At 52.4% G+C, this 15,109-nt stretch overlaps 1 protein-coding gene across 2 annotated transcripts in view; it reads left to right on the forward strand.

The window, feature by feature from the left end:
- The window catches only part of COL26A1 (collagen type XXVI alpha 1 chain), a 164,460-nt gene extending 161,395 nt beyond the window's left edge, over positions 1-3,065 (forward strand). For both annotated transcript variants that reach the window (XM_070362142.1, XM_070362143.1), the window contains exons 12-13: positions 619-703; positions 1,448-3,065. In XM_070362142.1, coding sequence (XP_070218243.1) covers positions 619-703; positions 1,448-1,608 — 246 coding nt within the window. In that variant the 3' untranslated portion in view covers positions 1,609-3,065. The remainder of the gene's footprint in view (positions 1-618; positions 704-1,447) is intronic.
- Positions 3,066-15,109: the final 12,044 nt, after the last annotated feature.

A 15,109-nucleotide genomic window follows, 5' to 3' on the forward strand; every position in this document is an offset into this window, starting at 1 on the left:
GCCGGGGCGGGGCTTTGCCTCTCTACCATCACTTTTTTTTTTTTTTTTTTCAAAGTGACCTTGTCATCTTGTCTCCTCCATTAATCAGCCTATTCACGTGTCCTGACACACGAGGTCCTTCGCCATGTGTAGGCTGGGTCCCAGGAACACAGAGGCGCCATCTTTGTGCCCTCCCACGGGCCTTCCGGAAGCCTCGGCTCTGCCCTCGGGTGGGTGGGACCGGGAAGGAGACCAGCAAAGTGTCTTCCGACCATGGGTCCCTATGAGGTGCTCTTCCCACAGCAGGATATTTTCTGGAAAGAAGGGCGCACAGGGAGGCAGCTGGCGGTCACGGGAGCAGGCGAGCTCAGGCTGGAGGCAGACAGGCCTGTGTGAAGCCCCGGGCTTGGCCATTTCCGGCTTGTCCACTTCCGGGCTGTGGGGCCGCAGGACTCTGGTCACCCCGTCTGGGCTTCAAGTTCCGTGTCTGTGAACTGGAGTTCGAACCCCAGCCCTGGTGCCGGGGTGTCTCTTATCTGTGGTGGCCGTTGTGTTGACGATGGTGACCAGAGGAAGTGGCGGGCTGGGACAGGATGCTGGAGCAGAGTGGCCCTGACCCCACGGCTTTCTCCACCCCAGGGCGAGGGGGTGCAGCAGCTGCGGGAGGCCCTGAAGATTTTGGCCGAGAGAGTGCTCATCCTGGAGCACATGATTGGGATCCACGGTGAGTGGTGACCCACGCTGAGTCCAGCATCTTCCTCCGCCCCGCCTCCCCTGCTGCCCTCGCCGTGCTGCCTCTGCTCCCCTCTCTCCCTGCCCTGATGGCCCTTGTCCCACCCCTGCTCAAGAACCCTCCATGGCTCCCTGCTGCCCGAGACCAACATAGAGCTCCCAAGTCCCTCCCCTAGCACAGCCTGGTGTCCGGTGACTCAGCCATCAGTCGGGTGACTCAGCCATCATCCAGGTGCCCGGGGCCCCTCCCACCTCCACACCTCTGCTCAGACTGGTCCCTCTGCCTCCTGAACACCAGCTCCGGCCTCAGGGCCTACTCTAGGATCTCTTCCTCTGGGAAGCCGCCCTCCTGTCTTCTCCTTGTGCTCCGCTGAGCCTTCTGTTCCCTTATGGGGTGGGGTGTCTATATCTCTCCCTGGCACCTCTGCAGTGCCTGGAACCTGGCCCTGGTCAGCATTGTTTGAAGAATGAATGAATGAGTAAACGGTGAATAGGTAGATGAATGAGTGGGAGAATGAATGAATGGATGAATGAATGAATGAATGGATGAATGGATGAGTGAATGAGTGGATGAATAAATGAGTGAGGGAATGAATGCATGAGGACTAGACACTGGCAGCCGCTTTGTCCCACCCTCACTGGGCACAGAGCTTCCCTGGCTGGTGGGACTGGAAGTGAAGGGACTTCGCGGGCTCCGGAGGCCCTGCGTGAGCCCACCCTCCTGCTTTCCTTCCAGATCCCCAGGCCACCCCTGAGGGGGGATCTGGCCAGGACGCCGCCCTGAGAGCCAACCTCAAGATGAAGCGCGGAGGCCCCCCACCCGATGGCTCCCTGGCCGCCCTGCTCGGGCCCGACCCCGGGCAGAGGAGTGCTGGCCGGACCAGCGGCGGGAAGTAAGAGGCCAGCTCTCCCAGAGGAGCCCCGGCTCCGCCAGAGACCCCGCCCCGAGGCCTGTGCTGCCGTCGGCACTGAGGACGCCCCAAGTGGGACTGGGCTCCAGGCCTGGGTGCCCGTCAGGGATACTGGCTCCCAGGGGCCTTGGGGACATATGGCAATGCCAGAGGCGGGGGCCAGAGGGGCCCAGCGCCCCCGGCGGAGCCCTGCCCTGGTCCCTGCCCTCCCCACCCCCACTCCCTGCTGGAGACGGGGTCTGGTGGCTGGGCGGGGCGCAGGAATCGTCATAATACTCGTCATTTACTGGGTCCCTGAGTCGTCTGGGCCCCATCCGAGGAACTTCTCTACATTGTCTCATTTAACCCTTAGGACGTAGGCTTGTTCCCCCCACTTTACACGGGGGCAGAGGCTGGGAGAGGATAAATCACCTGCCCGAGGCCCCTGGACCGTGGAGGACTGGGGCAGGATTTGAACCTGTGTTCTCTCTACCTGCCAGCTCCCCCTCTTCACGGGGACACTTAGACAGGGCAGGCGCTGGGCCGGGCAGCCCTGGAGGCTCCAGCCGGGAAGGAGGGCAGGCCCTGCCCAGCTAGAGACCCTGGGGGCCCTCCGGCCTCCTTCCTAGACACCCCTCCCTGGGCTCGGGGGTCTGCTTCACAGGTGGGGAGGTGGGCAGGTTGGCCTTTAGCTGCTCTTGAAGGCCAGGGAAACTTTGAATAAACCCCTGACAGTCAGTGGACTTGGAGACCATGAGAGAGGAGCGTTGGGGTGCCAGGATCCTCAGACTGAATTGGCATCGCCCCCTGCTGCATCCTAATCCCTCTGACCCCACTCACCCTGCCAGGGCCTCCCATCACTGAGCAGCGAGGAGGAGGATTGAATGGGACGGTGCCCCCACTGGGGGCGTCCCTCCAGCCCCAGCCTCTCCCAGACTTGCTGAGAACCAGCAGGGTTAGGGTTAGGGTGGCCCCTTCGAGTTACAAGGCAAGTCCTGTGTCCCAAGGAGAAGGAGGGGTCGCCACCTGATTCCCAGGCCCTGCTGGGGAGAGACACTCTGCGCTCGGTCCTGCGGGCCCAGCCTGGCTCCCGTCCCGGGTCCTGGTGCCCCAGAGCAGCTCAGACCACAGCCCTCAAGGCCTCTTGGGCGTCAGGTCCTCTGTGCCCTGGACCCGCCCTGGTGCTCCTCTCTTGCCATCTCGGCCACGGCAGCAAACGCAGACATTCCCAGGTGCTGGCACCGCCCCCATGGTCTCCCCTTGTGGCAGGAGTGACTTGTCCCCACCACCCTTGGTGCTACTGGGAGGCTGTGCCCCCTCCCTCTGGGCCCTGGTAGCCTCTCCCTGCCCTCGAGGTCTGGACTGCCCCTCAGGAGGCAGGGCTGGCTGGGTGGGGGGCCAGGATGTGGCTTCTTGCAAGCCTGTCTTCACGGAGGGGCGGTAACCCTCTGACAATAAAGTTGCTCTCCCACTGTGGTCTGGCGTCACATGGTAGCTGGCCGTCGGGGAGGCCAGGTCAGCTTCGGCCAGGCCCAGCCCCGGGGGGATCTGACGGGAGCCTCTGGGAGTCAAGGGGACCACAAGGCCCTGAGGCAGGGCAGCCTGGCTCTGCCCCCTGGGAGCCCCATAAGGGGGGCTAAGAGAGCGAGGGGTGCTCTTCAGAGGCCGCCCCACCTTCCAGTCTAGGCTGGGCCCTGGGCCAGCTCTGCTAGTGGGAGAGAGTGAGGTGGGGAGGGTGCTGGGCCCTGGGCAGAGGGACCCATACCCGCCACGCTCCTGCCCCGGACCTAGGGTCTTGGACTTTTTTGCCTGGGCCCAAGTCCAGGTGGGGGCCCTGGGACCGTCCCCTGAGTCCTCAGCCGAGGCCGGGGACTGGCTGAATGCCGCCCAGGGCTTCCTGCAGGCCGTGTCCCACCAGAACTCAGGGCCTTGCTGGGCCCACCGCCACCACACACGCTCTGATGGCAGCCCCCTTCCCACGGCAAGACGGTGTGTTTCCAGCTGGAAGTGTCGGGCTGAAGCAGGAACCAGGGGCCCGGTCTGGGAAGACCCTAAACACTGGAGGGGGAGACGCCAACCCAGAGGGGACGGGTGGCTGTGGCCGCTTCTCACTGTCACTCTGGCCTCCCCCTTCCACCTGGATGGTGGCATGACCTTTCTGAAGTGCACGCAGGCAGCACCCCCTTTACTCATGAAGCAGTGGTGGCTCCTTGTTCCTGCTCTGCAACTTGTCACTGTCATCCAAGCCTCTATCCTCTTGGCTGCTAGCCGCACGGAGGCACCACCTGGTCTTGTCTCTGTAATGCCTGTGGGTGTGGGTGCCCCGCAAGGCGCTTGGTGCCTGCAGGGCATGGGAGAGAACAGGACACAGGGCCGGGGTGTCTGGGCCTCACAACCCAGGGGATCATAGCTCTTGGCTTCGGGCAAGAGCCTCAGACGCATCGCCTCCTCTGACACCTGCGTCCCACAGCTGGCTCGGCCCCTCGTGAGCCCCGTCGTGAGCCCCGTCGTGACCATGTCTGTGCTGATGTGTGGAGGCCCTGACCTGCACAGCCTGCAGGTCCCACGATGAATTCAGACAGTGAGGCACGTCACCTGGAGTGCCCCGGGGATCTGGGACGGGGCTTCCAGGGCAGGCCCCCTTCCTCTGCCCATCTCCGCGCAGCCCCTGGGGAGGGGGTTCATAAGGGTCAGCCCAATACAGGGGCCAGGCATCCCTGAGCCCCCACCCCACCCCTCATCTGCAGGGTCCACCCAGGGGGATAAGGAGGGAGAATTGGCTCAGCCTCTCCCCTGGCTCAGCTCGCCACCCGCCTGCCACCCTCAGAGCACACCCACCCTCTCTCCAGGCACTGCCTCCTGTGCCCTGGTGTCCAGATCAAATCAGAACAGGGGCGGGCGGACAGCTCTTCACTAATACCTTCCCTTCCAGGCCTGCTCCCCCAGGGTCCTGAGCAGCCCTAGTCCGTGGGACCCTCTTCTCCCCACCCCTCTGCCTGGCTGAGCCTGGGGGAGCAAGACATCAAAGGACGCAGACTCAGGGCCCTGACCTGGGCCCCCCTCTCCCTGGCCGGGGTCCCCAGCATCTCCTGGGCAGGGCAGGTGCAGGGCTGGGAGTCTAGGCCTGGACGCAGTTCCTCCACTCACAGCCAGGAACCCCCGCCAGCCCTACCTTAGTCAGCCACCAGCCAAAGCAGAAATTGGGATCGCCTAGGTCAGACAGTGGCTCAGTTGGTAAAGAATCTGACACCTGGGTTCGATCCCTGGGCTGGGAAGATCCCCTGGAGGAGGGCATGGCAACCCACTCAGTATTCTTGCCTGGAGAATCCCATGGACAGAGGAACCTGGCAGGCTACAGTTCATGGGGTCACAAAGAGTCAGACAGGACTGAGTGACTAACACTTTGACTTTCAGGTCAGACAGTGACTCTTGGCAAGTGCCTGGATGTGGCCACAGCGTGGAGAGGACTCCGGCTGCGCTGACCTTCAGTGGCTCCCACCGGGTCAGCGGCACCTGTGGTTAAAACATCCAAAGGCCCCTGTGCTGACTGACCACAGCTCCCCGCATGCCCCCACCATCCCGACCTCTCCTCTAGCCTCCCTGGAATCTAGCACCCGGCTCCAGCGCCAGGAACAGAACCTATGGTGATGGATGGGCTCCTCTGCTACACTGATCGTAAAACACTTTTAGTGTCTCTCCTGACACAGACAATGAGAAGCTGATGGCAAAGCTGGGGGCCAGAGGGTACTTTTGCCTCTGCCTGGGGGAACATGATGGCCTCAGGCAGAAATTCATAGCTGATGTGCTGCCTTGGGGCTTCCCTGGTAGCTTGGATGGTAAAGAACTTGCCTGCCAAGGCAGGAGACATAAGAGACGCAGGTTCGATCCCTGGGTTGGGAAGATCCCCTGGAGGAGGCCATGGCAACCCACTTCAGTATTCTTCCCTGGAGAATCCTATGGACAGAGGAGCCTGGCAGGCTACTGTCTATACGGTCACAAAGAGTCAGATAGACTGAAGCGACTTAGCATGCACACACGTGCTGCCTTGGGACGGGCAGTTGGAAGGAGGGCTTGGATGGCCATGGTCAGAAACCCGGAAGTGGGCCAGAAGCCTCAATGAGCCCACACTAGAGTTTTTGGGGCCTTCCAATAGGACCCCTGTTTTCTGGGGCACCCCCTTGGGACTTGAACTCAAGAGAACACGGTGACCTGTTTTCTGGGACCAGGAGGGAATCAGGGTGAGGCTGGAAATTAATCAGACACTCGCCTGATCCCCGCCGGGGGTTCAGGGGTCACCTCTGAGCATCTCCTTTCCCAGAATGCACTGGGCGAAGCTGGCCCCTCCAGGCTGGGTGGGAAGGGCGCCTGGGGGCACTTCCTTCTCATCCCACACTTTTTGTGTCCCAGAGACACAGGAGGGGCTTAGAACTATTCTCCTGCCTGCAGGCCGGGAACCGCCCAACTCTGGCTCAGCCCCAGCCAGAAGTGGTCCAGGTGCCACTGGGGTCCCCAGCCCAAGCTCTCACCTGCCTGGACCAAAGCGTCACCCTCAGGTAACCCAGCCCCACACCCCGCCCCGCCCCATGTCACTCAGCTGCGGTCTTCTCGTGGGGAGGGTCACACGTGTGTCCCCAGTGTCCAGCTCTGATCACCGAAGTGAGTCACAAAGGAGAGAGACTCCTTCCCAGATCCCGGAGGCAGTGACTGAGGTGGTGGGAGGGGGGCCTCGGTCAGACCCGAAGCCCCCTCCCCACTCTGACTAACCTGCATCCGCAATCCCCGCTACCCTGAGGTTTCTGGAACTCTCCTCCAGACCTGGTTTATGGATTATAAAAAAGAGAATTTCATGAGATTTGCAATTACTTGAATTCCAGGGAGATTTATTTCCAATGTGATTAATAAATTCTAATGTCATCTATAACTTTCAATTGCCAGTTAATTAACATGCAATGGGTGCATTGTAAAAGGCAAATTAAGTGCTTTCTCAGGCGGGGGCTGGTACATCTAATGAGCCAACGTGTCCCGAAGGAGACAGCCAGGCTCACATGTGCCAGTCCCCACCTCCTCCATACTGATGGATGTGTGACATTTGGATAGCAAGTGACAACCTGGCTTCAGTGTCGTCATAAAAGCTGCCTCCAAAACTCGTGGTATCTGAGGTTGAAGCTGGTTTCTAGTCACATAAATGCAACCTGAAGGGGATTCAAGTGATAATTGAAATTAAGAGTCCGGCTCTGGGAATTCCCTCATGGTCCAGTGGCTAAGACTCCATGCTTCCAATGCAGGGGGCCCCGGGTTCGATCCCTGGTCAGGAAACTAGATCCCACGTGTCACAACTAAGCGTTCGCGTGCCGCAACTAAAGAGCCCATATACTGCAAAGAACATTGAAGATCCCACTTGCCGCAACTAAGACTGGTACGGCCGAATAAATACATACTAAAAAAAAAAACAGTCTGACTCTTCGCTCCCATGGGTTGAGTGACTGTACCAGTCTTCCGAGGCTGGGGTAACAAATGGCCAAAAACTTTCCCCCACATTTCTGGAGGCTGAAATCAAGGTGTGGGCAGGGTCGTGCTCCCTCTGAAGGCTCTATCCAGGGGAGAATCCGTTCCTTGCCTTTTCCAGTTTCTAGAGGCCTCGGGCATCCCTTTGGCTCGTGCCTGCATTGCTCCAGCCTCTGTCCCTGTCTTCATGACCTTCTCTCCTGCGTCTGTCTTGTCCTCTGTGTGTCTCTCATAAGGACACTTGTCTCTGGGCCATCCAGAATGACCTCTTCATCTCAAGATCCTTGACTTAATCCCATCCACAAAGACCCTCTTTCCAAACAATGTCATGGTCAGAGGCTCCAGGTTTAGGACTCGGACATATATTTTGCCGGGGGGTGGGGGGGAGTGTTATTCAGCCTATGACAGTGACCCTGGGCAAGTCATGTAACCTTTTGGGGTTCCATTTCCCACCTCTTCCAATAAAGTGCTGCTTCAGTGAACTAGTAAGAGCAGCTTCTACTCCGCGTCAGGCGCCGTTCTGAGCCTATCACATGCAACCTCAGGAAACAGGTACTTTAGCATCTTCGTTTTTCTGGTGAGCAGATTCAGGCAGCAGGATGTTATAGCGACTCACCCCAGGTACCAAGTGGTGGGGCCAGGATTTGAACCAGGCCACCTCACCCTGCAGCCTGAAAATGAAAGTGGGGCTTCCCTTGTGGCTTGGATGGTAGAGAATCTGCCTGCAGTGCAGGAGATCTGGGTTCGATCCCTGGGTTGGGAAGATCCCTTGGAGAAGGGAATGGCTACCCACTCCAGTATTCTTGCCTGGAGAATTCCACGGAGAGAGGAGCCTGGTGGGCTACAAAAGTACCTGGGGTTGCAAAAGAGTCGGACACGACTGATTGACTAACACTTTCACTTTTTTCGCCTCACCCTGCAGCCTACAGCCCCCACCCTTTTTTGTAATTGAGCTTCTTAAAATTAAGCAATAGTTCACCATTCAACTCCCCTATTTCAAATGTGCAATCCAGGGGGTTTTAGTGTGTTCAGAGTTGTACAACCATCACCACAATCAATTGTAAAACATTTTCATCCCTCTGAAAGAAACCCCTTACCATTTAGTAATACCCCCCAATCTCCCGTTTCTCCCATTCCTGGGCAACCACTAATCTGCTTTTTCTGTCTCTATGAAGTTACCTGCTCTGGACATCTCATAGAAATGGAATCAGACACTTTGGCATCTGGCTTCTTTCATTTAGCATGGTGATTTCAAGGTTCATCCATGTCGTGGGTGTATCAGGGCTTCATTTTAGTTTGTGGCCAAATAAGAGCCTACACAATTAACCACTACCATGACCTGTAAGGTCCCTGGTCACTCTGAAAACTCTGTAAGATGGACACAATCCAGAAATCTCAGTCAAACCCTGAGGTTTGATCTGTCAAGATTCTGTAGGACTGGGGGCACAGACCCTGTCACCCCTCTGCCCACGGCACTGCCCTCTCTCTTGACTGGATTCCTGGCACAGTGAGAACCCCGGTGAGGGCGGTGGGTGAGCCAGACTGCCAGCCGTCAGGCCCGGTCACTTCCCAAGTGCACCTGTTCTGCTCTCACCTGGGTCAGCGCTTCCTGGTCTTTCCCACGACACAGCTCACAGAACACAGGATACGACTGCACGGCACTCAGGGTAAACAGCCAGAACTGCCCTCCGCAATGTGCCCAGCTTGGAGGGTCTGGCTGCCCCAGCCCCTGCCTGGTAGCCTCCAAGGAGTTAAGCCACCTGAGCTTGTCTAGAGATAAGCCACCTGAGCTTATCTAGAACCCAGCTGCAGTCCAGGCCTGGGAAGCTCTGACCTCAAGTGTCAGGGCTTGAACCCAAGGGATGCTCCTGCTGGATAGGAGGCTGGAGGAGGTGCTGGCTCTTCACCAGCCAGGTCTTCAGACCGCCCTCTGTCAATGGTTGAGGAGGGGGAGGGAGGGCACGAGAGGAGAGATGGCTGGACCAGGCCTCTACGGGCCTTGGTACCCAGGTCCTCAGGGAGAAGAGGGAGGGGTTGAGTGGTTAAGGCTGGAGACCCAGGGCCACCAGCACTGCCTCAGCTGTGCCGAGTGAAAGGTCAAGGGCACCACTCTGGGGCCCCTCACGCTGACTGCAATGAGGTTGCTCTGGTCGTAAGCAAGATGAACCCATCCTGAGTGCCTCCAAGAGTCACGGGGCAATCGCAAGGCTCCAGGAAACCCAGTGGATCCCAGGGATAGGGATGGGAGAGGCGAGGCCCCAAGGGAATAACACCGGATCTGAGTCAGCCCCCGGGACCTCTGCGGCAGGAGGAGGTTGCTGATTCCCATGGCTCTGTTGCGTGTCCATCCCTTCTCTCACCGAGATCCACTGTTCTGTCTCTGGACTCATGGCTTCTGCCTGCTGGTGGCTCCTGCCTCTTCCCACCATGCTCCTGCCTCTTCCCACCATGGCTTGCCATGAGCTCTTGCTCACTCACCTCTCACTGTAGGTGGCTTTGCAGTCACCCAACATTAAGGTGGTTGTCAAACATCTTCACTATCTCCCTGACAGCTCTCAGACTCTCTGGCACCTCCCTAAAGGAGGAGGACTCCTGCTCTTGGAAGATGAACTCAGGCCCAGGTACCGTGCCTTCCCAGCTGGACACAGGTACTTGGCAGGGAAGGAGGACTCTGGGAACCTAAGGCCAGAAGCCCCAGAGAACCTGAAGTGTGGGCTTTGCTGCCTGTTGGTGGCAGAAGCTGCCATCCCAGAGGAGAAGGAATGCTTAGGGCCCTAAGCTGGGCTCCTGTGGGCCAACAACAGTCTGATTTCCATCAGAGCTGTGTTCTCAAACATGACCACTCCAGCCCTGCTCTCCAGCTGTTCAAGGACCTTGATTGCATCCATCCAGGTCCTCAGGATGCATCAGGAGCACACCACTGTCCACTCTCTCACCCCACCACCCACTGCCCTCCATGCTCCAACCACCCTGGAGGGCTCAGCTCATAGCAGATTGGGTTCGAAAGGACTGGCCTTGACTTTGCTTCAGCATCATGACTATAAAAGAACTTAAAAAAAAGACAAAATCAAAAGGTGCATTGCAGTTAGGGAAGATGTGCAGTGAGGCCAGACTGAGCCCTCCTGGGCACAAGCCCTCCACTTGGTGAGAACAAATGTTTTTAACGAAGCCCTGTTGCCATGGTGATCACCGCATCTCAGCTTACCGAGGTGGCATTGCAGATCTGTGGGGATAGAACAGATTATTCAATAAATGATGCTGGGATATTTGCTTAGCTATTTGGAAAGAAATAAAATTAGCTCTTTCCTTCACACCATACTTCAATAAATATTCCAGAGGATTTAAAGAATTAGATGTAAAAAGGGAAATTATTTTTTTTTTTAATCTTAGAAGAAACTATAGGCAAATATTTGATCTTGGGGTGGCTAAAGACTCTTAAACATAAAAGTAGTGGGGAAAAAGTAACAAAGACTAAGATAGGTAGAATTTAATACATAAAATATCAATCTCTTGTTTTAAACAATCATTTAATTAAATTTATTGGGTAACTACAAATAAGGTTCAAATAGTTGCAACAAATATGACAAAGAATTAACACCTCTAATATATAAAAAGTCATTACCAATCAATAAAAATGAACATTCCAATAGAAATTTCCAAAAAGAAATGTACAAAAAAGGAATTAAAATAGACAATAAACATATTTTAAAATATTCAGCTTCACTGATAATCAAACAAATGCTCAGTAAAATACCAATGATATTTTACTCTCTCTAACCACTTTATTTATTTATTTATTTTTTTGAAGTCCTCTGGGATTTATAAAACATAAACAGAAAAAAGGTCATCCTAAGGAATTTTACTTAACAATGCTGACTATCCAACTGAGAAGATTTAATAATACACACATATTGTATTTATTTTTCTTAGACTAAATTCAAAATACAGGTATTTGAATTAAGATAAGGGCTATGTGTTGTTAAGGGAAGTGACAAGACATGGAGTCATACTCATCAGACTATGTCTCAGCTGAGTTTCTAAGTAGCTCTAGGTTTGCATGCTATGATAAGTCGCTTCAGTCATGTCCGACTCTGTGCGACCCTATGGACAGCAGCCCACCAGGCTCCTCTGTCCACAGGATTCTCTAGGCAAGAATACTGGAGTGGGTTGACTCTGACCACTTTATATTAAACATTTTACTGGAGATTATACCCAGAGTAACTAGGCAAGAAGGAAGAAATAAAGTCACCTAGATTGGTGATTGTTAGGAATTTGTCCATTTCATCTAGGTTAGATAATTTCTGGCATACAGTTTTTTCTGGTAGTCTTATAATCCTTGTTATTTCTGTAAAGTCAGTAATAATATTCCCACCTTCTAATTTTAGTAATTTTAGTCTTCTCTCTTTTTTTCTTGATCAGTCTACCTAAAAGTTTGTCAAATTTTTTGATCTTTTCACAGAATCAAATTTTGTGTTTTGTTTTTCCTCTATTGTGTTGTTGTAAGGTAAAAATTTAGGTTATTAGTTTGAAATCTTTATTCTTTTTTAATATAGGCAATTAGAGCTGTCAGCACTGTTTTCGCTGCAGCTTACAAGTTTGGGCATATTGTGGTTTACTTTTTGTTCATCTCAAAATACTTTCTAATTTCTTTGTGATTTCTTCTTTGGCCTGTTAGTTATTTCAGAGTATGTTATTTAATTCCCACCTATTGGCAAATATTCTTCTGCTATTGATTTCTAATTTCATTCTGTTGAGACAAGAGAACACATGTTATGTGATTTCAATCCTTTTAAATTTATTGAGTCTTATTTTATGGCATAACATATGATTTATACCGCAGAAAGTTCTGTGTGCCTTTGAGAAGAATACCTATCCTGATGTTGTTTGGAGTGCTCTGTAGTTGTCTGTTTAGGCTCAGCGGGTTTCCAGTATTGTTCCTTTAATTCTTTAGACCTGGTTTCCTTTAGTTCTCTGCAAGTATTTATGATAGTGTAGTTAAAGTCTTTGTCTAGTAAGTCCAGTGTTTAGGCTTCCTCAGGGACAGTTTCCTGTGGATGAGCCAGACTTTCTTGTGTCTTTGCATATCTCATAAATTTTTGTTGAAAACTGAACATTTGAAATAATATAATGAGGCAAATCTGGAAATCAGATTTCCTCTCTCCCACGCACCACCATTCCCCAAAAGTTTGCTGTTACTGCTATTTTTTGTTATTGTTGCTGCTACTCTTTATGTCTTTAGTGACTTTCCTGGACTATTTCTGCAAAATCTATGTTCTTTGTTGTTTCTGTCCACTGAAGCTTCTGCTCAGTTAGCTTGCTGCTGCTGCTGCTGCTAAGTCGCTTCAGTTGTGTCCGACTCTGTGCGACCCCATAGACAGGAGCCCACCAGGCTTCCCTGTCCCTGGGATTCTCCAGGCAAGACCATTGGAGTGGGTTGCCATTTCCTTCTCCAATGCATGAAGGTGAAAGGTGAAAGTGAAGTCACTCAGTCGTGTCCGACTCTTAGTGACCCCATGGACTGCAGCCTACCAGGCTCCTCTGTTCATGGGATTTTCCAGGCAAGAGTATTGGAGTGGGGTGCCATTGCCTTCTCTGTTAGTTAGCTTAGTGGTCAGTTAATGATTGGCTAGAGATTTCCTTAAATTGTTTAAACCATTAAGTCTCCCAGGTTTGCTAAGGGGTTCTGTATGTATGATGGGGCATACCTTCAATCTGATAGCTTTAACTTTTACTTCCCGCTTGTGCAATGCCTAAAGGTCAGCCAGAGGTGAGGAAAAAATAGATCCATTATGAGACTTCCCTGGGCATGTGCAAAGCTATGCATATGGACTTCTAGGATCACAAGAACATGTTGGAGCTTTTCAAAGCCCCTAAGGACGTCTCATTCCCATTTTTCCTTGTAAGACTTCCCTGGTGGTTAAGACTCTGTGCTTCCAATGCAGGGAATGTGAATTTGATTCCTGTTCGGTGAACTAAGATCCCACATGCTGAGTGGTACAGTCAAAACAACAACCACAACAACCACAACAGCTTTTTGTTTAGCCTTTCTTTAGCCCCAGCTGGTAGTGCCACTTCAGGTAGCTACAAAATTAAACAATTGCCATTGACTGTTTTTGACAAATGCTCTGGAGCTAGGACCAAGAGCGAAGACTGAGTTCAAATAAAGAGAATCCCCGAGAATGCAGCTTTTCCGGGGGAGCTGCCAGACAGGTCAAAGAGTGACAGTTCTCTGGGGACGGGACTTTTGGGGCAGCTCCAAACCTGTTCTTTCCCTTCTAATAGCTGCTGCTGCTAAGTCGCTTCGGTCGTGTCCGACTCTGTACAACCCCATAGGCGGCAGCCCACCACGCTCCCCCGTCCCTGGGATTCTCCAGGCAAGAACACTGGTCTAATAGCTGCTGGGCTACTGGTTTTCACAACCACCATAGTTGTGAGCTATTGCTTTTCAAACCTGCAGTGGAATTGTGAAAAGGGAAATGGGAATAAGGCAAGTTAAAACTTCACACAGCTTGCTATTCTGATTGCAATTCAGCCATATATTCTTAATTTTCTTTTTGGCTGCACCGGGTCTTTGTTGGGGAGTGTGGCTTTCTCTAGTTGCAGTGTTTGGGTTTAGTTGCCCTGAGGCATGTGGGATCTTACAGTTCCTTAGAAAGGATCGAACCCATGTTGCCTCTGTTGGAAGGCAGACTCTTAACCACTGGACCACCGGGGAAGTCCCTTGGCCATATATTTAAAAAAACACACACACACACACACAAACACTCCTCAAGTTTTTAAAAGTTTTAATTTCCAGTCATGAAAAAGTTGATTTTGACCATTTTTACCAGCATTGTCATTGCTTTTATGAAGAAGCATATTTTTGGAAGTCCTTACTCTGTTGTCCTGGAAGTGCTTCCTTTCCACCTGTTTGTGTACAGAAAATTGTACTGGAACACAGCCGTGCCCATTCATTTATATTATCTATAGCTGCTCTCACAGAGCAATGGAATAGCTGAGTAGTTGCAACAGAAACCATATGGCCAGCAAAGCCTGAAATAGGTACTATCTGGCCCTTGCAGAAAAAGTTTGCCAACGCCTATGGTAAGGCAAGAAAATGATATAAAGATTGGAGGAAGCAAATTGCTGCTTTTTTTGCATTAAAAATCATTTTGCACTTGGTGCTACTGTACCAAAGGGGTTCTTCTCCCTGCAAAGGACATGCTAAGGAGCCTTGAAACAGCACCCTCTTTGCCCCAGTGGTTTCTTGATGTCATAATGGGTCTAGATCTAGTAACGGGTCTAGTTCCCAAAGTCCCATTTGGGGACTTTCCCTGGTGGTCCAGTGGTTAAGAATCTGCTTTCCAATGCAGGGGAAGTGGATTTGATCCCTGGTCAGGGAACTAAGATCTCACACGCTGAGGAACAACTTAAGCTCGTATACATCAACTATAGAAGCCTGCATTCCACAACGAAAGATCCTGCATGCTGCAACTCAGTCGCAGCGCAGCCAAATAAATACATTTAAAAAATAAAGTAGAAGGTACCAATTTAAAAATTGCTTTTTAAAATCTGTGAACAATCTGTTAGCATAAACAAGTGAGTTTAATGAGGTCATCAAATGTATTAAACAAAACCCAGTTTTAGGACTTCTGGATCCAGCTGAGAGTGCAGGCACACTCCACCTCACCTCTCCCACTGATCAGAGTTAAAAAGCTTGGACAGAATACATAAAGCAGCTGTCTGCGGACTCTGGAAAGTAAATCACAGAAAGTGGACTGGAGAGGGAAATCCAAACGCAAAGAATGACTGAAATGGCTGTGAGTTGTCTGGTTTGTTTGTACTTCTCCACCTCTCCTGGCTTAAACTTTAGTACAACCCAAGTCTTAGAACAATAAAGTCAATGAAAACAGAGTAAGTTCTAAGAAAAACCTCTTCTTCTGACAGGAGAACTAGGAACAGGGCATCTTGCAAGACTGAGAGCCTGGGGAGTGGTTGGGGGTGGGAGTGGGGATCTGTATTTT

Source organism: Bos mutus, chromosome 25 (genome assembly GCF_027580195.1).
Source record: "Bos mutus isolate GX-2022 chromosome 25, NWIPB_WYAK_1.1, whole genome shotgun sequence".
NCBI lineage: Eukaryota > Metazoa > Chordata > Mammalia > Artiodactyla > Bovidae > Bos > Bos mutus.